At 44.5% G+C, this 24,102-nt stretch overlaps 1 protein-coding gene across 21 annotated transcripts in view; it reads left to right on the forward strand.

Annotated features, from left to right (window-relative positions):
- cadm2a (cell adhesion molecule 2a) overlaps nt 1-24,102 on the forward strand; it is a 378,094-nt gene that overhangs the window by 334,578 nt on the left and 19,414 nt on the right. For all 21 annotated transcript variants that reach the window (XM_079598777.1, XM_079598779.1, XM_079598781.1 and 18 more), the window contains 3 exons: nt 18,411-18,572; nt 19,637-19,727; nt 20,588-20,766. In XM_079598777.1, the coding sequence (XP_079454903.1) occupies nt 18,411-18,572; nt 19,637-19,727; nt 20,588-20,766 (432 nt within the window). The remainder of the gene's footprint in view (nt 1-18,410; nt 18,573-19,636; nt 19,728-20,587; nt 20,767-24,102) is intronic.

Here is a 24,102-nt window from a genome sequence, read left to right on the forward strand (position 1 = left end):
AGCCGTGAGGTCAGAGATTAATATGACCATTAATACTGAAATGTTCGCTCCCTCTCCGACTCCGAGACCCATGGTTCATTTTTTTTTTTTTTGGTGTGTTTTGTAATGCAGGTGCAAATTATCATATGCGAGTGTGTGAAAAAGACATTTCATCCATCAAAAATGCAAGAATAGCATTACCTACAGTAACACGAATTTGCGAGCAGGTGGTTTGGACGAGAAAGCAGCATATGGTAAATATATTTAGATAATGCAGCATGCAGCCTGTACCGTGAACTCAGGAAGGGGTTTGCGAAGGTGTCTCTGAGTCTCGTCAGTCCACAGTCTCATAAAGCGTGAAGATTATATTTTCATCATGAATGTGTATTGTGATGGATGGATCCAATAAGACAATAACACATTTCAAGGATGCAAGAAAATGGTGGACCCCAGAGAGAGATGAAAAACTCATACTATATAAAATCACAAGATGTTTGACTTATAATTAAGACTTCACTTCAATTATATATATTTATGCATATTCAATTATACACATTGAAGCCCTCTCACATCAGTAATGTGAGTAACTCTAGCTCAGTTTGTTTAGTCTGGTTGTCTTGGTTTCATGGAAGAGAGGTATAAGTAAACAAAAGGATATTGCTTTTTTGGCTCTGCTCACTCCAGTTAGTTGGCCTGTTGTTTTCCTGTTGTGCTTCTTTCTGTCTGCCTTAGTGTTTGCGGCCTTCCTGTCGCTGTGTTTGTGAGCCGTGGCAGCTGTTGTGATCGCTGTTTTCCGCACTTCTCCACCGCCGTGTGAGGCTGAACTGTGATAAACGCATTTATTTTGGAACCATGGACTGGGAATAGCAGTTGCATTATTGTGGGATCTCTGGGACTGTAGCAACGCTCAGCCCGGTATTAAATTTGTGCCGGTCTCCAGGATGCAAGACATCTCACACTTTCTCCCCCCGAGTTTGCAGAGCCCAAGATGCTCTGCGTTTGTGTGTGTGAAATTGACAGATGTAATGGAATCCAATATCACCACCTCACATTCTCTCTCTCTCTCTCTCTCTCTCTCTCTCTCTCTCTCTCTCTCTCTCTCTCTCTCTATCTCTCTCTCTCTCTCTCTCTCTCTCTCCCTCTCCCTCCCCCTTTCCCCCTCTCCGACTCCTTATTCTCATCATTTGAGTAAAATGGGGCATCTGTTTATTGCATGTTAAACTACCTGCAAATATTACATAGACCTTGTCTTAGCAGCCACCTTCTCTGCAGTCCATGGATCATTGGCACATACAGTACAGTGGGTCCAAAAGTCTGAGACCACTGTATTTTTATTTAGCATTTTTCTAATCAAAATATTGAATTGCAAATTATATTATCAGCATAGCAATATGAGGGAAAAAAGGTGAATTGAAAAACTTAGAATGGCTTATGCTGGGTTCAGACTACACAATATTTTTGCCTGTTATGATAGTCACTTAAGGCCCTGTTTACACCTGGTATTAAGATGTATTTTGTTCATTCGGATCACAAGTGGACGACGCTAAATAAAATAAAAAACGCTTGTCCACTTTCTACCACTTACAGAGGTTGTCGAAAACTCATTCGATCGAATTGCTTTCGTAGTGTAAATGCTCCTGTGGTCGAAAGCGTTCGATTATGGGAAGCGCGATAGCCAGACGAGATTTAGTCTTTGTCGACTGAAGATCCGAGTTTGATTTAAAGATGAAAAACGTACTAAGCACACTGTTCTCTCACCACGGGCGCGTTATGTACATTTTGCGAGCTTATTTTGTCAAAAGATCTGAAAAACCCTCCCCTCGAAGGAATCAGCACAGAAGTGGTTGAAAGTGGGCAAAAGAGACGGATTAAAATACCAGGTGTAAACGGATATGCATCTCCCTCGTCTACTTGTGATCCGTTCGACCAAAACGCACCTTAATGCCAGGTGTAAACAGGGCCACTATCAGATTATGCGATTTTGACTCGTAAATTCTTGTATTTTGGACAAGAAACATGTCAGACTACACGTTGCATCCCAACCAATCATTGCTCACGGTCTTTAATGACGTGTGTGATGTCATCAAGAAGGCGGAATTAGCAACTGGCTTCTGGAAACAAGAGCGTAAATAAACAATGGCTACCGAAGCTGCGTTTCAGTTCTCACCGGTTTGCTGAAACGCCTCCGCTATCGTTTGCCATCATTGATCTTTTTTCACTCTGTCGTGTTAGTCCCTCGAGGAAACATCATAAAAGCAGAAGTATTGTTGCCAAAGCTCCATGAACCTCTCCTCTATTGCATAATTCCATCTGGAAGCACCAATACCATCTTCTCTCATTCATTTCACAATGTTTAAAAGCTGTATACGGAAGAGCTTCCGTGCTCTTATTGGTCAACGTTACAGATCTGATAGAAGCCATCGTGGAGGACTGAAAAATATTAAACATGCTAGTCTTTAGTCTTTAGTCTTTAATCGTGTGGTTGATTTGAAACGGCGCTGCGCAGATGACATCATGTACCGCGATTGGAGAGCAGGTGGAGCCCTCTAATCGACGTTGGGACATCGTAAAGTGTCACAGATGCTCACTATATATGTATACTGTATATACTATAAAACTATCGATTCTTGCGTCCTGACGCCCATTGTAATTTACGAATCACCATAACACCCTATGTCAAATGGATCATGCCAAAATCTGACTGATATCGGGTGCTTCTCATTTCTTATGTGCATCCTCGTTTCCTTTCCTCATGTCTCATCTCCACACCCGATGCAAGGAAATCAGGAATCGAAAGAAATATTATTTGTACATTGGAATATTCTTGATCATTCAAGCGTCACTTCACAGCGCCATCAGCTGCACTCAAGGGATCTGTCCATATGTTGTTAAAGTTTGATTATTTAAGAAATTCATTATAAATAATAATAATGATGCAGGATGCCCTGTTGAAATATGTGAGATGTATGGTTTATTTAAACTGCAAAGGTAAAGAATAAATTAAAATCATTGTGGCAGATGTGAAGGGGGAGGAGAATTTACACGTGCATCAGGTTTCTCGACTAGAAGGACTTCCGCAAATGATACACCTGTGCATCCTCACTCATGGCTCCTCTGGAAGCTTCCTCACTCCTCGCGGTTCAATTAGAGAATTGAGATGTCCGTCAAGATGGCTTTCTTTGATCGGTTTCCAGGTCACAGGCTGGAGGACAGAGGAACGAGGAAACGAGGAAGTACATCAATTTGTGTATTGAGAAGCACCCATCATGTAGTCTGAACCCAGCATTTTGCTTTCATTACATAAATTCTAAATATTTATTATTTCTTTTATGATATTTATTTTTTTATTTTTATATATACCCTATTATTCCAAAGTTTGGGGTCAGTAGATTTTTTTTTATAAGAAATTAAAACTTTTATTCAGCAAAGATGCATTGAATTGATCAAAAGTGACATTAAAGACTGTGACATTACGATTTTAAATAAAAGCTGTTATTTTGAACTTTCAAAGAATCCTGAAAAAAGAAAATTCAGATGTCAGGAAAAAATTGCCTCTTAAAATGCATTAAAATAGAAAAGTTATTTTAAATTGTTATATTTCACAATATTACAGTTGTTACTGTAGTTTTGATCAAATAAATAAATCTACATGTATGTATTTTTATTTGTACAGGTATTTGCATGTAGCGTGTGCGTGGCTTTCTTTCCCCCACAGCTTTCTCTTACATCATGTTGAGTGCAATCAATCAATAGTCATTAAAAATGGAATTCTAAAATGCCTCCTGTGTCTTGGCAGAAACATGAATAAAACATGTTCTCTAACGACATTTTCCATCAGCCCCCATCAGCCCTCATCCCAAACCTCAGACAGCACCCCGTTCCCAAAGTCTCACCGTGTACTTTGTGTTTACACAGAAACTGCAAAAAATCTTTTTCTTAGGCAAAAGTATCTCTTTTTTTCCAGTAAAATATCGAATGTTATTAAAACAAGATAAATTTACTTGAAAAGCAAAGTTGCTTAGCCTTAGTTTTCTTACCCTTCGGGAAAATTGAGGCTTTAGTGAGTTTTAAACTTAAAACAAGAAGAAAATGCCCATGGGGTAAGAAAAATTAACTCGAGATAAAAGTCTTATCTAATGCAGTTTATCTTCTAAAGTAATCTTGTTTTAAGGATGTTTAGATTTTATTACTGTAAAAAAAATACTGATTAAGACCATAGTTTTTTGTGGAGTAGGCTACAATAGAACTGTGGGAATGTTTTTTTTTTTGTCCTCCTCCGGGATGATAAGGGTGCATATCCATCCCCAGACCTCCTTCAGGGATGAGAACTCCCCCGAGGAGAACTATGAGAACATGTAACAGATTAGCCGACAGGAAAAACTCCGGAGAAGATGAAAGAGAGAGTCGTCCTCTTTTTTTCCTCCGGGGGTTTGGCTAGAAACTCTTTCTTTCATACCATCTCACTGTTCGACTACAAAATGGCAAATGAGTAAGGGAACATGAAATGTTGATTTATCTTATGATTGTATTGTATGTACACTCAATAAAGCACACAAGCAGCTGTATAACAATGCACTAACATCCACCTCTTAAGGCAAGACAGGTCAAACATTGTTTTTTTCTTGTGCACTGAGCCATAAATATTCACTTCTTACACACTAGATTTTTCCATTTTATTCCTATCTATATTCAGAAGGTTTTTACAGAGGGGTTTGTTCATGTATCATTTGCCTGATTTTATACAACATTTAATTCCTAAAACATAGTGGATCTTCTGTTCTATTGAGTGATAAAAAGAGATATCCAATATCCACTTTGTAAAAACCTTTGATTCTAATGTCAACACTATAAAACAAGTTTTAAACCTGGCTTTATTCAATGTCCAGATTTCTATTCTGGAAATGTATGCAAATTAGTGCATATTTAATTATAAAAACTGTAATTGTCATATTTAAACATAACATTTTAGAAAACTTGCAAAGAATTCTTAATGTAATTCAACTGAAAGTATAGAGATTCGTAAAAAAAAAAGTTGTACCCACCTGTCTTGCCTTAAAGTCGGCATTAAACTGTAGTTGTAATTGACTTTTCTTCCTTATTGTGACGTATTTACAACTGAAAAAGCTTCTTAAACGTAAAAATGTAAGGCGGGACTTGATTTTGTCCCCCAGGAATTGATTGGATCGTTGTGATTTGCTATTGCTGTGATGTCATGTGAGTGACAGGTTGCCCCGCCCTCGCACCAGTAAACACGTCATCAGAGAAGATAATTTTTTTATTAAAGATTATGAGGGCATAAAAAAATATAAATGTTTATTTTATTTTTATTTCATATAATAAAAACTGCAATATAAAAAAATGCTATCTTGAAACCAGCAGAACGCCCTAGCAAATGCAAGCTAACAAAAATTTAGATGACCTTTGGAAAAAGTAAAATTCTAGTTGAAACATTGCATAGTGTCCGTGTGCGTGTGTGTGTGTAAAACAGCTGCTTTCTTTACCGGTTTCACAGTGGTCACTGTCTTTAGAACTAAGTTGCACACAAAACATCTGCTCAATCCTGGCTGGTGAAAACAAACGCCCAGGTGCCTAGATAAAAGCTCACAGCTGAACAAGAGAGAGAGAAGTTCTTAGCGCTGCTTATGATAGGCAGGGAGACCGACGGTAGCCGCTGAGTCTGAACACACAGCGCTCCTCGCTGTTTAAGCTCCCTCTTTCATCCTGGCTGCGGGGGCCGGGAATCAGAGTCCAACTTCACAGCGGCGCACGAGCTGGATAATCTCTAACGTGTGAAGAAAGAGAGGTCATTCAGACGGTGAAGTCTGCCTTGTTATGTGTAGTTGATCAACACGGCCTACATCAGACACTTCAAGATAAGATGCAGCGTGTCTGTGAAGTGATTGTAAACATGTACCAGACTGGAAAATTGTTTGAAATATAGCAGTTAGTCAGTTTTTCTAAGGAGACTGGCTTCATGACAGGCAAGGGATGGCCATTATCTCCAGATACTGTGGGTGGGGCTTTTGTTTGATTACTGGTCAGGGGTGTGTTTCTTGTACAGTGGCATACTGTACCTCACTATTTAACCACTAGTACGGTGCATCATTGAAGTAATTAACTAGTCAGGACTGTTTCCTGAAACCGGAGTAACATGGTACACCGCCATCCTTTGATTCACATTGGTTCAAAAATATGGGACTGCCATTAATGACGTCACGTTATTACTCCGGTGCGGAAGTAATTACTAATCAATTAGAGATTGCAATTAATATGATGGTGATGATATGGTGATATTGAAGGAACAATGGTACTTGGCCAATGATACTTTTGAGAAGTAGGCTGCATCCGAAATCACATACTTCCCTACTATGAGTAGGCGAAAAACAGTATGTGACAAAAGAAGTATGTCCGAATTCACATTACTCATAAAAGAGTACCTGGATGACCTACTACTTCCAGTGAGATTCTGAAGTGTGCATATGATGGACACTTTACTATCCCATGAGGCCACGGAAGAGGATTTGTGAATGGCAGTGAAGCGACACAACACAAGATAATGAGAACATGGCGAATGTAGTACGTCCGGATTACATTCATTCTACGCATACTCATGCTAAGAACGTGTTCGTGTTCTATATAGAACATACTTTTTTAGCGATTGTCGTGTAATTACTTGTTCAAAATAAGTACCTACTCAAGAGCGTATGCGATTTCGGACGCAGCCCAAGTCTGTTAACAGATTTCTGTTGGTGGGGCAAGTGAAAAGGGCTTCACACAGATTACAGGGTGTGGCTTTGAACAAATTGGGGGCGGGGCTTGTAACTGCAAGTGTGTTTCTGTCACCTGTGGTGAGTCCAAAGCAATGACACTGATAAAACAGCTTATCATGTGAATGTGCAGTTGCGTCCTAGTGGAGGTGATATCATCACACTGTTAGCAGTCAGACAGCATGTGTGTGTGTGTCAGAACAGGATCATTAATTCCAACCAGGCTCAGACAATCGCATCAACAAATCCCATCTCAGTCTAGCGTATTTGACCCGAGTGAAAGAACTGCCAGCAGGGAGACTGTTTGTGTGGATTAGAGAGATAAAATTGCACGGCACCAGAAGGAGCTTTTACATTGACACCCACACTGACCATTTATGAAGGATATTTGAACAGTGAGCCATGGCGGAGAGCCGTGCAGTATGAGTAACTGATATTTATAGTGATCCTGGTTGGGGATTGGGGGGCGTTTGTTGAAATAATGTTGTCGTTATCGGTTCTCGTGTCTCTGGGACATTAGGATTAGCGGTAGATAGATGAGATGGGCGTTCAGTCGCTCACTGCAGAGCTCCACTCACGTGTGGAGAAACTCCAGAGTCTCTCACCACAGGCAGAAAGATTATGCCGCATAAATAAACACAAACTGACAATTTTTGTGAGGAAATTCAAAACCGCTACCTCGAATTTAAGCTCTCGCCATGCAAACGCACTGCCGACAGCTAACTTCAGTCAAATGCACACATAAATATCCCTCCATCCACTAGGAATGACCACTGTGTTTAGCCTGAGAGCAGTTCGCGGTGATCGGATAAAGAACGCTTTTGCTCTCTCCCCCTCTCTCTATCTTTTTCATTCTCACTTTTTGTATCCCTCTTGCGCGTTCGCTAATGGGCTTGCAGAATGGGGTAGAGGCGACGGAGATGAGCTGCACACCTTTGTGCCTCCTGTTGTTCTAAATACCTCCCTTTTAGGTGGAAAACAGCATTTGAATTCAGAACTGCTCACAGCTGAAATGAAATGCTAATCTCACCCCACGTTTTATTCTTTCCTGTTCTCGCTGCTCTCTGGGTTCACCATGTGCCGTAGCTATCGCAGAGTTCCAGGAAAGCATTCCGGTTCCAGAAGGAGCACAGTGTTCAGCCTTAAAACCAAAAATTAATGATAATTCACATTAAATTGCGTCACGTCGTATTGCGTCCAACTATGTACGTAATTACACATGCTGATGTGTGTGTAATAAAGATTAGATACAGTTTTAATGCTGTTGTGTGCATTAAATCAGAGCTTGTGTGTGTGCTCTGGTGAGTGTGCGTCTGTGATAATGTTTCTATTACTGGTTTGCCTTCATAAATATTAATGTGAAACATGCTGACCTTAATTTCAATTCTGTCTGCTGGAAAATCTCTCCCCTCTCACCCACTCACTAACTTACTGAGAGGGACAATAGAAGTAGACAGTGCAGACAAACCCTCATTATGCTGAGTTTTTTTTCTCCAGGATGGAAAGATAGTTGAATGAATGGATGAGTAAATGAATAAATAGATTATGTAGGTGAATGGGCATAATATATTTAGGCAATCAAATCAGTTGGAAGCAGATGATGTTCTCATTTCGTTGAGATCCTAAAGTGTGGCGTGGGTGCCAAAATTCAGTTTAACGTCCCATGAGAGAAGGCGTGTGATTGGCTGATTACCGTCAGTGCAGTAGTAGCTGCCTAGAATTTTCACAACCAAAATTGGTCTGAATAGGTCAAACTGGTAGAAATGGACAAAATAAAAACTAAACAACTAATCTAAACCACCTGGGAATCATAATCTGACAGTGAAACATTTTTAAGCAAACAAATGTTAAGTGAAAGATTGTTGCCAGAAAATGCAACTTTTAAGGACTTCTATAGTCTCAGAATTATTCAACCCCCTGAATAGAATCCATCACAACAGTAAAACATTGCAATAAAAGGTGTTGTCTCAAGCACACCTGATGCAACTAATCAAGGTTCCCTTTCGTCCAGGGAACTCCGACGTACGTCGGGTTCCCCTGACGAATTGGGATCACGCTAGGGAGCCTATTACCTTCGAGAACTAAACAAAAAGCCAATGAACATTGGCATGCAACATTTGCATTCCGCGGACCCGCCCGTCAGCGCGGGTATAAAAGCCGGAAGTAAACATTGCATCATCGCCTTTCGCTTCGGAGCCTCAGTATTCCTGAATCTTCAAGCCAAGCCTTCTGGAGACAAAACAAAGCTTACCTGGAGAGCAGAAATCGCTGGTGTGACGGCGCGGTGCAGCGATCCTCGCCCTCGGCAGCAAAGGGTTGCAGTTTTCCCCCGGTTGTCTGCTGCGGTGGTCCCTCGGCGCTTCGGCGTTTTCTCTCTCTCTCTCTCTCTCTTGTTTTCTCTCTCTCTTTTTCTGTCTAAAAGAGCTGGCGGGTGTTTCGCGTCCTTTTCAGGATGTCGACTCACCCGTGCGTTTCTGGATGTGGTAGACTTCTCCCTCCGGATGATGGCCATCAACACTGTCTCGCATGTTTGGGCTTAAGGCATGCTGAGGCAGCGTTGTTGGATGAGTCATGCTCTCTCTGTGGGAGCATGGCCATCGCGACGCTCCGCTCGAGACTAAGATCCCTGAAATATGGGGGAGTCCCTTCGGAGAATGCTCGATCTAGTTCGTCTGTCGGTTCAGTTCGACAGGCGGCTACTTCGGTCATTCCCGTTGGTGAGCGTATGAGGGTTACAGTGCGGAATGTCTCGTGTGGTGAAACATCCTCGCGAGCTTCCCACTCCTCTAGCAGCTCGCTGCCAGCGGCGCTTCCGGGGGAACTTCCGGGGCCGTCCCGCACGGTTCCGGTTGTTTCCTTTGGAGCGCCCCCGGAGGATCAGATGTCTATCGCGGCATCGGAAGAGGCGCAATCATCTTCGGGTGAGGAGTCAGCGGCTCCACCCCCTTCGGGTGCGGTGGCTGCGGCTGATGCTGATCCCGAAGTGGTTGCCATGCTCGAAAGGGCGGCCGCGAATGTGGGACTCGAGTGGAACCCTCCGCCCGGGCCCTCGCATTCGCGGCTTGATGATTGGCCTGCTGCGGTGCGTGCGGATGCCCCGCGCACCGCTCCAGTGCCCTTCTTCCCTGAAGTGCATGAGGAGTTGAGGAAGTCCTGGTCGGCGCCTCTGGCGTACCGGCGGGGGCCTCCTCGCCCCTCCCTCTTCACCACCCTTGACGGCGGGGCGGCGCACGGGTACGAGGGAATCCCCCCAGTGGAGCGGTCTATCGCGATGCAACTGTGTCCGAAGACCGCTTCCACCTGGCGGGGTGCCCCTTCACTCCCCTCCCGCGCCTGTAGGTTCTCCTCGGGTCTAACCGGGGAGGCCTATAAGGCGTGTGGAGACGCCGCCTCCGCCCTGCATGCCATGGCTCTGCTTCAGGTCCACCAGGCCAAAGCACTCCATGACCTGCAGGGGGGTGGTCCCGACCCAGCCTTGCTGCAGGAGCTGCGTGCGGCGACTAACTTCGCTCTACGGGCGACGAAGGTTACCGCACGTTCGCTGGGTCGGGCGATGTCCACACTTGTGGTCCAGGAGCGCCACCTATGGCTCACCCTTGCGGATATGCGGGAAGCCGAGAGGAACAAACTTCTCGACTTCCCCGTGTCCCAAGGGGGCCTCTTCGGCGAGGCGGTGGATAACTTGGCCCAAGAGTTTTCCGCCGCCCAGAAGCAGTCGGAAGCTATGCGGCATGTCCTGCACAGGAGGAAGGCCGCTGCTGGCCCAACTCCTGTTGCTGCACAGCCTCCGGCCGCTCGTCGCCGAGGTCGTCCTCCTGCGGCCGCTCCCCCTCCAGGCCAGCAGCCTCAGCCTGGGGGACGGAGGTCGGGCCGTAAGAGGGCGGCCCAGCCCGCTCCGACGCCACCTGCACCTTCCAGGAAGAAGAGAGGTGGGCGTCGTTCCTGATGCGGGCGACCTGGATCAGGATGTTGCTGCTCTGCGGGAGGCGGTCCCTATTCGCCTCCTTCCCCCGGGGGAGGGCCGGGTGGAGAATCCTTGTTTTGTTTTTGTTCCGCCACTGACACAGTCAGTGGTACCCACTTTCTCAATAAAAGAGCAGTTTCCGAAACATCCTTTTCCAGGTCATCCACGGCCGAGACTGTCGGGCACGCAGTCTCCCCCGTGCGAGAGGGTCGCAGCGGCGGCGCGTGTCGTTTCAGTGCGACACGGCCCCCGCTCCCCTCTCCCCAGCCTGCGGGTAGCGGCCTCGCGGAACCCTCCGCGTCGCCCCGGCCTGCGGCTGGCCACGGAGGCGCAGAGACGGGGTTACGAGGAGTCAGGGCCTCGTTCCTCGTCTCTCCCCCTCCCCTCGCCACGGGGCGGCCCGCAGCAGAGGGTACACGAAGAACCCTCTCTGCCGTCTGCCCCCCGGTGTGGACAGGTAGGTGTCAGTACCTGCGCCCAGACCCCGCTCGCGGTCGCCATGTCGTCGCTGGAGCCGGGTCCCTGTCCCCCGCCCTGCTGCCCCTCCGCGGGTACGCCGGTGGTTCGGGTGGGTCTACTCGCTCGGTTCCTGGAGGCCTGGCTAGCGCTTCCAGCTCCGTCCCGGTGGATCCTCCGCACCATTCGGCTCGGCTACGCAATTCAGTTTGCTCGCCGGCCTCCCAGGTACAGGGGCATTTTCTTCACCCGTGTGCGGTCAGAGGATGCCCCTGTCCTGCGGAAAGAGATCGATGTCCTGCTGGCGAAGGACGCGATCGAGCCGGTCCCTCCTGCCGAGATGAGGTCCGGGTTTTACAGCCCCTACTTCATTGTACCCAAGAAAGGCGGTGGGTTACGACCGATCCTGGACCTGCGTTCCTTGAATCGGGCCCTGCACAAACTCCCCTTCAAGATGCTCACGCAGAAGCGCATTTTCGAATGCATCCGTCCCCGGGATTGGTTTGCAGCAATCGACCTGAAGGACGCTTACTTTCACGTCTCGATACTTCCTCGACACAGACCGTTCCTGCGGTTTGCGTTCGAGGGTCGAGCGTATCAGTACAGAGTCCTACCCTTCGGGCTGGCCCTGTCCCCCCGTGTCTTCACGAAAGTCGCGGAGGCGGCCATTGCTCCCATGAGAGAGCAAGGCGTTCGCATCCTCAATTACCTCGACGACTGGCTCATTATAGCTCACTCTCGGGATGTTCTGTGCGAACACAGGGACATGGTGCTCCGGCATCTCAGTCAGTTGGGTCTTCAGGTCAACTGGGACAAGAGCAAACTCTGCCCCACGCAGAGGATCTCTTATCTCGGTATGGAGCTGGACTCGGTCGCCCAGACTGCGCGCCTCACAGAGGAGCGCGTCCAGTCAGTGCTCACCTGCCTCAGGTCTTTTCGAGGCAGGACAGCGGTTCCACTGAAACAATTTCAGAGGCTCCTGGGGCATATGGCGGCCGCAGCGGCGATTACACCGCTCGGCCTATTACATATGAGACCGCTACAGCGCTGGCTTCACGATCGAGTCCCCAGGTGGGCGTGGCAGAGTGGCACGTTCCGGGTCCAAGTGACCCCGCACTGCCGCCAAACCTTCTCCCCGTGGTCGGACCCTGCGTTCCTTCGGGCTGGAGTGCCCCTGATCCAGGTTTCCAGGCATGCTGTGGTTTTCACAGATGCCTCTGCCACGGGGTGGGGGGCCACGTACAAAGGGCATGCAGTCTCGGGTCTGTGGACGGGGCCCCAGCTGCATTGGCACATCAACTGCCTGGAGTTGCAAGCAGTACGTCTAGCTTTGTGTCGCCTCGTAGGGGTTCTCAGACACAAGCACGTACTGGTCCGTACGGACAACACTGCGACCGTTGCGTACATCAACCGTCAAGGTGGTCTACGCTCCCGTCGTATGTCGCGACTCGCCTCCCACCTCCTCCTATGGAGTCAGAAGCATCTGAGGTCGCTTCATGCCGCTTACGTGCCGGGGGCTCTCAACCATGTGGCCGACGAGCTTTCACGGTTCACCCCCCTGCCCGGAGAATGGCGACTCCATCCCCAGGCGGTCCAGCTGATTTGGAGTGTCTTCGGAGCGGCGCAGGTCGACCTGTTCGCCTCTCCGGACACGACCCATTGCCAGTGGTTTTACTCCCTGTCCGAGGGGACCCTCGGCACGGACGCCCTGGCTCTCAGCTGGCCCCGGGGCCTACGCAAATATGCGTTCCCCCCAGTGAGCCTTCTTGCGCAGACTCTGTGCAAGGTCAGGGAGGAAGAGCAGCAGGTCTTGCTAGTGGCGCCGTACTGGCCCACCAGGACTTGGTTCCCAGAACTTATGCTCCTCTCGACAGCCCCTCCTTGGCCGATTCCTCTGAGGAAGGATCTACTTTCTCAGAGACGGGGCACTCTACGGCACCCGCGTCCAGACCTCTGGAAACTCCATGTCTGGTCCCTGGACGGGACGCGGAGGTTCTGAGTGGTCTGCCACAGGCAGTGGTAGACACTATCGCTTCCGCTAGAGCTCCCTCTACGAGGCGCCTCTATGCGTTGAAGTGGAACCTGTTCGTCGCTTGGTGCTCCTCCCGTCAGGAGGACCCCCGAACTTGCCCGATCGGCGTTGTGCTTTCTTTCCTGCAAGATGGGTTGGAGCGTAGGCTGTCCCCTTCAACCCTCAAAGTGTATGTCGCTGCCATTGCGGCGCATCACGATGCAGTTGACGATAAGTCGGTGGGAAAGCACGACCTGGTCATCAGATTCCTGAAGGGTGCTAGGAGGTTGAACCCTCCTCGCCCTGTACACTCTGTACCCCCTTGGGACTTGACTCTGGTACTGAGAGCTCTCCAGAGTCCTCCCTTTGAGCCTTTGCTGACAGTAGAGCTTGATATCCTGTCTATTAAGACAGCGCTCCTGTTAGCATTGGCTTCTTTTAAAAGGGTCGGGGATCTGCAAGCATTTTCGGTCGACGAATCGTGCCTAGAGTTCGGGCCGGGCCTGTCCCATGTAACACTGAGACCCCGCCCCGGATATGTGCCCAAGGTTCCTACCACTCCGTTTAGAGATCAGGTAGTGAACCTGCAAGCGCTGCCCCAGGAGGAGGCAGACCCAGCCCTAGCTTTTCTCTGTCCCGTCCGCTCCTTGCGGTGTTACGTTGACAGAACGCAAAGCTTCAGGACCTCAGACCAGCTCCTTGTCTGTTACGGAGGCCGGCAGAAGGGGAAGGCCGTCTCCAAGCAGAGGTTAGCCCACTGGATAGTGGATGCCATCACCCGAGCCTATGAGGCTCAGGGTGAGCCTTGTCCCCCCAGGTTGCGCGCTCACTCAACTAGAGGGGTTGCCGCTTCCTGGGCGTTGGCTCAAGGCGCCTCGCTGACAGACATTTGTAGAGCTGGGGGCTGGGCGACACCTAACACGTTTGCTAGGTTCTATAACCTCCGTGTGGAACCGGTTTCCTCCCGGGTTCTGGCTTCGTCCAGTGGGTCGAGGGAATAGGTTGTGTCGGCTTGCTGCGCCACTCTGTAATCAGATAAGTGCGTCTCTTCCGCTCCGCTGGCCCCTAAGTGGTAACCTCGTTGAGCTCCTCCATCACCCCCCCGGCGCCCGGCGTAGCGGACCGCCCGGCGCCAGGTTTGCTCCTCTAGCTAGAGTCGTAGCAGACTGGGTGTTCAGTGGTCTTGTGTACCGGTTTTTGCCACGTGCAGTCCAGCCGTGTCTTCCCCGACGGACTCGCGCCGTCGTCCTTGTTGTATGCGCTCCCAATTCCAATGGTTGGGACCATCTCAGGGACTCCATATGTTCACTATGTGAATTCATATGAGTATTCCAGGCCAGATCAGGCATCCTGGTTTTCCGTAGTGTGCCTCCCCCCCCCCGGGGGTTGAGGCACGCTTCCCAGTGTTATCCAATGTCCTCTGTGTGGGTCTTGCGGAACAGCAGTGGATTCCTAGCAGCCCCCGAAATTTATTGAAAAAACTGCTGTAGGGCGGCTTAGCTGGGCACTGGAAGGGGCCAGCACCATGGCGTTTTATTAGGGATCCCAATTCGTCAGGGGAACCCGACGTACGTCGGAGTTCCCTGGACGAAAGGGAACGTCTCGGTTACGTATGTAACCCTCGTTCCCTGAGTACAGGGAACGGAGACGTACGTCCCTTTGCCATGTGGCTGCACCTTCGCAGGGGTCCGTTACTTCGGCTCCTCAGCGAAAAGCGATGATGCAATGTTTACTTCCGGCTTTTATACCCGCGCTGACGGGCGGGTCCGCGGAATGCAAATGTTGCATGCCAATGTTCATTGGCTTTTTGTTTAGTTCTCGAAGGTAATAGGCTCCCTAGCGTGATCCCAATTCGTCAGGGGAACCCGACGTACGTCTCCGTTCCCTGTACTCAGGGAACGAGGGTTACATACGTAACCGAGACGGCTTCATTAGTTGCAACAGGTGTGCTTGAGCTAGAACACATGAAATATCTAAACTGGCTAGGCGTGTTGAGTCACATTTCACTGCATGTTAGAAAAATGGCCAAAAAGTTAGATATAACCGCCCTTGACAAACAAGAAACAGGATACAACATATAGCAAAGGCACTTAATGTTCCTAGAGACACAGTTGAAAGCATAGTTTGCAAGTTCAAAGTTATAGGAACAGTTGTTACACTGCCTGGATGAAGCAGAAAAGCAAATATATCAACCGCTGCAACCAGATTTCTGAGAAGGCAGCAAGACAGCAAGCAAGACTTGCTGGTAACAGGCACTGAGGTTTCAGCTTCCCCAGTAAGGTGCGTACTAAACTTATGCGGTTTCCTGGCCAGAACTCGTACACCACTACTGACCCAAAAGCACAAGAAACGTGCTCAAAATCATATCTATAAGCAACAGAAGATTTAGGATTCTGTTCTGTGGAGCCATGAAACAAAAGTGGAACTTTTCAGCCCTATGGATCAGCGGTATGTCTGGAGGAATAAGAATAAAAAAAATAAAAAAAAGAACACTATGCTGAAAAGAACACTCTGTCTACAGTTAAGCATGGCGGTGGCTCGATGAAGCTCTGGGTCTGCTTTGCGGCTGCTTTGCATCCTCTGGCACTGGAAACCTGCTGCATGTGGAAGGCATTACGAATTCATTGAAGTATCAGGAAATACGTCAGTGAGGAAGTTGAAGCTTGGGCGTCATTGGACCTTCCAACTAGAGATGCACTGATTGATCGGCTGGTGACCGGAATTGGCCGATTTTCACGTGATCGGCCATGAATGCCCAACCACATAACATTTATTTTAGGTTTCAGACATTTAAATACACATAAGCACGAGTAAAACAATACATTTGGAGTTTGTAAAATACACACTGATGTCTGTGATTTAATGAAACTTTGCCAATAAACCTGATTTGCAATGGGGGTTGAACATTTTTGATTACAACTGTACATCCAAATAGCCTATTATAAAATGGTTTGCTTGATGATAGTGTGAAGTAAATATTGTTCTATAAGCCTTTAACCAGAAAGCTGCATAATCATTCATCATAATCATTACATCAGGGAGAATGATTTCCGTTGTACAAAAATTCTCAACCGCAGCAAGGGGACTTTGCGTCGCATTTCAGAAGACCACCACTTGCTACTGAGTTGTTCCAACTGTAAAATGCGCTTAAGTTGATCTAAAGAAACTTCTAAAGCATGCTGGGAATCTTCACTGGCTCTAACCATGGGGTGGAACAAACTATCCACATTTAATTGCTGAGAGTGTTTGTCAACTCTCAAATGAAAGTTGTCTTGCTCCGTTCACAGCCATACAAAGTGTTATTCATCTGAATGCTCTTATGAACAGACTAACAATCTGTCTGCTTGTTAGTTGTATATCTGGAATAAAAATTTACCCCCAACCTCTTGACTGCATCCCAAAAAGAAAGAATACCCATAGAACTGTACCTTCGCGCGTGTGTGTGTGTGTGTGTGTGTGTGTGTGTGTGTGTGTGTGTGTGTGTGTGTGTGTGTGTGTGTGTGTGTGTGTGTGTGTGTGTGTGTGTGTGTGTGTGTGTGTGTGTGTGTGTGTGTGTGTATTCAGGTTTCTAAATGATATCTTCTGCATGCTCAGATGCTCCTGAGCGGGTGGCGACACCCCCAGAGGAAGCTGATTGACAGCTCGGCAGTGATAGCAGGAGTGATGCTGGGAGTACAGAAAATGAGGGGGAGCAAATGGAAAGAGAGAAAGAATGAGATGATTCACATAGACAAGAATTGTGTGGATTTGTACTCACGGTTGGACCTAAATCTGAAGGTTTTGGAAGGAGTGAAGTCTTTTGTGATTTTGTCTTTAAATCCACAAACTCAAATCAACAAAACATGAAACTTTTTCCCTGTTTTGTGAACCACACAGTTAAAATTATATTTTAAAGAAAAGAAAATTAGGTAGATCATGCATCCTGTGTTGTTTTGATCCTATGCTTTGGAATCTTTAAAATGTTCTATAGGCTATAGATTTTGATTCCAAATATGGTGCGAGTTTGCCCCTTTAAAGTTTGGTAGAACCAAGTTTTTCTGTTAAAAAAAAATGACACGTGTGGCAGTGGAACAGAAAAAAAAATGTCTATATAAAATATATTTATGTCTACAGCCTATACATAAAAAATTTAAAAAGTTGAACTACTTTTAACTTTAGCGGTACGATTTCTAGAACAACATGTCATGCGCAAGATGCGAACACAATGGTCAAACACATCCGTCTAGCGCATGTTTATACAGAAAAACAATGGAAAAATAGCGCAGTGGAATGCAAAAATGTGTTCTTTGTGAACATCCCCTGAGAGTGTTGAAGTTACAGCATCGCTGTAAAATCTAGTGATTCAATGAGCGTGATCTGATTTTAGATTCTCTTTGGTTTTGCATTAAATGAGTATGTTCTGTGGTCCTTACTTTTATTTGAACAACTGTTTGACAGTAGTAAATTTATAATATGTCATTTACACTCTTAAAGATGTAATAATATCCTTCTGATGAGAAATTTGTAGTATTTGTTAAGCTTATTGAGATGCAGTGGATTAATTGGCCTGGATTTGTATTGTCAGTGTTACTAGACAGCGACGTATGCAGCATAAGCCTATAGACGCAGAAGTCATTAACACATTGAAGCAAACAAAACAAAACACAATCTGTTGTTCAACTAATGGAGTTTTCAGGAGAAAATAAGGGGAGCTGTTTTGCTCTGATAAATGTCTCTTGTGCAACACTATACATCAACACTAATTCTATAGAAGAAAATGTAGGCTAATTTAATTAAAGTTCAATGAGGATTTACTTTTTTAAACCGATGAAATGAACCCGTCACAATTGCAAAAAATAAATCCTGCTTGATTTGCCATGAGAGTTCAGCTCAGTCAAATGCAGAAAAACAAGAATTGGATAAATATTTTCAACTTTGACAGAGTCAGATAAGAGTTAAAGTTTTACTTTCACCAGTTTTATCTAGTTTTGGATGTGAGAAAAGATAGAGGCAGGATTCAAGAGCATTCCAAACACAGTGATGTGCGTCAGTGGGTGGAAATAATGAATGCAACTCAACTCTGTCTTCACAAAACTAAAGTTTTCTATTGAAACGTAAAGTCTTAAAAAAAGAGTGGTGCATCTTTCTGAACCCCTGTGTTTCACAGTGCTTCAAGTTCTCACTGTAACTCTAACTGTAATGTATGTGAAGCTCTAAAACACGTTTCATCTTTGTTATGCTGTTCATATCTCAGGTGCCAAAGAGGTGAATGCCAGTGGCAAGACATTCACAGTGAAGAGTTCCCTGCGGCTCCAGGTGGACCGGCAGGATGACGGTGTGGCCTACACTTGTAGAGTGGACCATGTGGCCCTGACCACCACCCACGAAGACACTACGCAGGTCTTGGAGGTCCACTGTGAGTATGGCTGGGTCCCAACTCAAGCCAGCGTCCCATGATGCTCACATCCATATTCCTTACTATAAAGCATAAACCTTAAAGGGTTAGTTCACCCAGAAAATTCTGTCATCATTTACTCGCCATCATGTCGTTTCAAACCCGTTAGACTTTCGTTCATCTTTGGAACACAAATGAAGATTAATTAAATCTGAGAGATTTATGTCCCTCCATTCAGCCATTGACAGTCTATGCAACTACCACTTTGATGCTTCAAAAAGTTCATAAAGAGATAATCCACATGAATCGAGCAGTTTAGTCCAAATTGTCCGAAGAGACACGATCGCTTTATATGACGAAAATTAGGCTTTTATTCACATGTAAACATTGATCTGCGAACATAAACAAAAGCTCAACCGTATTTTCTTGACATGCGAAAACAAACCTCATTGGTTCATGTGGAAGTTCAGACGTGCTGCGTACGGCGAGAATGAACCTCATTGGTTCTCACACGTCAAGCAAGCATTGAGCTTCCGTTTACCACAACTGATGTGTGAATTGATTCATGTTTATATGTGACTAAAAGCCTAAATTAAACATAAATGATGATTTTCTGTCTTATGTTGACATTTCTATTGAAACAGGAAGTCTGGACTAGACATAATGTATAATTTCTTTTCGCAAATGAAAAAAAACAAATGTTAAAAATGTATTTGTTTAGGGTTATTTTTGTTGACTTTTAGGAGTAAAATTGTATATATTATCTAAGCTAAAAGACGTACTAAAAGCCATAAAACACTTAATTTTGATTTAATTGGGAGTTAACTAATTAGAGTTGCAACTTTTAAAACTAGATGTATGGTGGTAAAGCAAAAACTATGCACAGTGATTACAAAAAAATGTAATTTACCAGTCAGAGTTTCTCTTTGAAGCTTTGACATTTAATCAATCTAGTGAGACGCAGTGGAGCATTTGAGCCTGAGTAACGTCACATCACTTACCTTTTGATCTCCATCGAGTGTCATTCCTCCGCTTGGATGCTGTCTGAAACAATATTTCTTTGTTCGTCTCTCTCTCTGTTATAGATGCTCCCATTGTAAACATCAAACACTCCGCAACCCTCCCACAGGAGGGACAGTACCTGAAACTGGAATGTGAACCTCAAGGAAACCCCTCGTAAGCATCCACAATTTATCAGCATCTCGCTGAATTATAATGTTTGCAAAGAGCTTTTGGGAAGATGCGTTGCATATCTACTGCACCAAGGAGAAATTGCCTTGTGGGCAGGCCTACAGCTAGCGGCTTATAACCACATGCTTGCATTAATGTGATGACTCATAAATTTGATTCTGTTGAAATTAAACAGCTATGAATAAATAACCATAAATTCACATGGAAAACAACATTAAGAAGCTCTTATCTGTTGGTACAAGTGAAGCTAAAATAAGGCCAATACTTAATATTATTTCCACACAAAAAAAGGGTTGACAAATCTTTGATAAACTTTGATAATACAAATAGCTTAGAACTGTTCTGTGTTTGAAGCTAAAGTTGAAAACTTTAAAACTCTTTCTATGATTTGTGTATTCTCAAAGCCATTGCTGTAACTTTGTGGTGTTGTTTTCCATTGATTGTAGCATTAAAGGGGTCATATCATAAGGAATCAAATGTTCCTTGATCTTTTGAAAAAAGTCTTTATTGTACTAGGAAAACGTACTAACTTTCAGAACAAAACTTTTCCCTGTCAAAAAGACTAACTGTTGACACTTACAGGAATAGTTCACCCAGAAATGAAAACTCTGTCATTACACTGTATACATGTATTTGTTCTGTTGGACACAAAGGAAGATATTTTGAAGAATGTGGGAAACTGAACTGTTCCAGGGCACCATTGACTTCCATGGTATATATTTGTTTCATTCTATAGAAGTCAGTGGTGCCCCAAAGCAGCCTGGTTACAAACGTTCTTCAAAATATCTTCCTTTGTGTTCAACAGAATGCTTTTTATTAGAAGCTAAATATCAGTGTTTCACCAGGCCAGACCCAGTACTCTGGACTAAAGACGGAGGAGAACTGCCAGACCTGGACCATATGATTGTCGAAGGAAGAGAACTCACCTTCACGTCACTGAACAAAACAGATAACGGCACCTACCGCTGTGAAGCCACCAATCACCTCGGCACCAGTCATGCTGAATATAAGCTGGTTATTTATGGTGAGTGACAGAGTAACACCTGAGTAACATGTTAAGCAAGCACAGCCCTTGCAGAAAGCATCTAGTAACTGTCATTTTTATAGTGAAGCACTTGAAAGCTGCAATGCCTTGAAATGATTGCAACCATATCTAGCTTAAATGGATTGTTCAGCCAAAAATGAAAATTCATAATTTACTCATCCTAATGTTTTTCCAAACTCATGTGACGTTTTATTGTGCAGAACACAAAAGGAGATATTTTCAAGAATGTCAAGTTGTTTTTGTTCATATTATGGAAGTCAATGATACCTCAAACTTTCTGTCGCCGTATTGGATGTAGTCCTTGTATAAGCGAGTTTTGATTTGATTTGAAAGTGAATTAAGACTTAAATTTCAACCCGTTCGTCATTCAAAATTATTGTATTGCTGTAGGAGACTTCATACAAGTCGTATGGATTAATTTCACATTACCTTTATGACGTTTATGGAAATTGGACTTTTTGGGTCTCATTGACTTTTATAATATGGGCAAAAGCTAGTATTATTAACATGAGTTACAAATGATGACAGAATTTTCAATTTTGACTGAAATATTCCTTTAATGTAGTGATAATCTTTCAAAGACGTATAATCACCTCTGTATCATAAATATTGCCCAAAAGAAGTGTACATATGCAGCAACCCACTTTTCTCTGTCGTTCTCTGACTTCGCTTAAGAGAATGAGTCTCACACACTTAGCATAACAGTAAAGCATGATGGGTCTCGATACACCCTGAGGTTCAGAGGCTACACTGCGTCCACATCTGCCATCTCTTTCATCAGAGGCAGCTGTGCGGAAACGCTCACAGGCTAAGAACGGATATGACTGTGAGCATCAAGCGGAAGAGTCTCCCCTGCCTTCTTGACACTAAACCCCTCCAGTCCGGAAAATTCTTCCTCAGGCTCTCCATTCGAGAAGTTACTTTTCTCTCACTTTCTCCTTCTACCTCGGCTTTTGTATCCTCCCACGGGCCATCTTAAGAAGATTTAATTAGCCGTTATGGTGCAGTGTAGGGGGCCAGTCAGTGGCTCATTGAAATGTCAGGACACTATAACAACAAGGAGAACCAAAGCTTTTAATGATGTTGATACTATAAAACTGACACCTTCTCTGTAGGAATAAAAAGCTAATTGGGTGTCACAAATATAAAGCACCATGTCTGAATTCATTACTGTCTTTTTAAATGGCAAAACATGATGTCGTCCTTCCATCAGTGATTAGCACAAAACCCGGAGCAATATAATGGCCACTGTCCTTCATCAGATCACCTATCTTGTATTGTGCCAATTCCAAATGCAATATTACCTGTTCAATATGCAGCCGAATGCTTGATATTCCAGACAGAGTGCTGCCATGTCAGTGGGGTACTTGAGAGGTAGGTATAGTCAATATTATTATTCAAATCTCACCCTTAATTAAAATTGGGCCATGACATTTAAATAAGATATTAGAGCAGGCCAATAGTATCTAGACTGTTTGAACAGGTTTGAACACTTTAATAATTCTCTATATCCCCCAACCAAAAAAACCAAGAGCCAAAATCTCATGATTTGCTATTTCCATAATCTGTACTCTTAAAATGAGAGCAATTTTTGTAATAAAGTTAGGGTTTTTTAAGGTGAATTTCTGCAGTACTAGCTCGTCAAACTGAAAATAATAATGAATGTTTTTAAAAGTTTCCCAAACGCTTCCACTATATATCATTGGTTGTTTAAACAAATAGCCACTCCCCAAACTCACCCTATTGGTTGATTTAGTGTTGCTATGTCGGGCTGGATTATCAAATAAACAAAGCAATGTTTTGAAAGCAGCAACAGAGACTATGTTTATACTTTTTGGAGAAATCAGCCAATGAATGATTTACTTGTAGTCTCTGTGTTTTTATCATCCAGAACACTCAAGCACTTCAACCATACAGAGAAATGCTTACAACCCTGCCATCTGTGAGTCGTAGATTTTTCTAGTAATAGAATCTTGTGCCAAATTACTCGCTCTTGAGAAATTATCAGCTACTGTGTGTATATGTTAAAGCTGAACGTGAACCTAGCAGATCATTTCACAAGAGCAAGTCATTTTCCACCGGATTTTATTATTAGAATGATAACGACTTGCATAATATCTTTTCACATTTCTCTGTATTGTTGAAGTGTTTCTCCATATCCCTGGGCAGGAATATACTGTTATGTGCTAATTAACTTTCAGAGGGGGAAATCTTTTGTTTGTTCATTATTAAATGCATTATAAATAATGTTCTTTGGAAACAAAGACAAACTTTATCTGATTCTTTTAAAAAAAACTAGACAGGCCAACAGTAGTGGTGTTTGATAAGGCAAAACTTTTACTATTGCTCTTACTTAGAGCTTAGGCTTTTGTTGATATTCCTAAAACCCTTTTCAATACTAAAAAGTTTGATGTGTAAGTCATCCTGCACCTCATTTATGCAACAAATGTGAATGATACGTGTGTGCTTGGAAAATAAACCAGCTGTAACAAATCTCATAGGAAGCCAATAAGCAATGACAATGCTCTAATACTCATGCCACCTTGGCAACAGCCTAGCAATGCCTTGAGTTTCACATGGCTCAACATCACTTACATTTTCCTCCGAGAATGCACAAGTCTAGCCATGAGCTGCTGTTTACTAATGTCTGCCCTGGAACCTGTGCACTAATTTATAGTTAGCCAGAGCTGGTGGCTGCTGTGCAATTCTGAGCTACTGTATCAGTTCGATTACTCTGCTTGTCTGCTTGAGTCCATTACTATGAAGGCAGACTGGTGATTTGGCTTATCAACTTGAGCCCAAAACTCCTCTCCTGTCCTTATCACTGCACTAAATATGCTTTATGCATGCAAAACGTCTGCCAGCATTACTCTGTTTGTTGAACCAGTCACATTCAAGAGGCTTAAATGATACCTGCTGTTTTAAAAGCATAAATCACTCATATTTAACTGCACCTTTAATTATATAAGATTATGTGTGAACTTTTCTTTTGCATTTAGCATTTTCCCCTTTACTTAGAATAGATATAGCATACAGACAGATTTAATAGCATATGCTCTATTGCATTTTTAAAGATGATATAAGGATATATTATTAGGAACAAAAGGCTTACGGTGATTGTTCTTTACATTTTATCCATCATTTCAGCCGTGCAGACCGCTTTTGATATTACATCAAATATTGATGCTTTTCTCTTTTCTACCATTTTTGTGGGCAAAACTGTCATTTTGCTATCATCTAGAATGGCTTGATATATTATACACAAACCAAACCCATTATCCATAAACATCATAAATAAAGACATACATTTCTGGA

The sequence above is a fragment of the Phoxinus phoxinus genome, assembly GCF_949152265.1.
Source record: "Phoxinus phoxinus genome assembly, chromosome: 23".
Taxonomy (NCBI): Eukaryota; Metazoa; Chordata; class Actinopteri; order Cypriniformes; family Leuciscidae; genus Phoxinus; species Phoxinus phoxinus.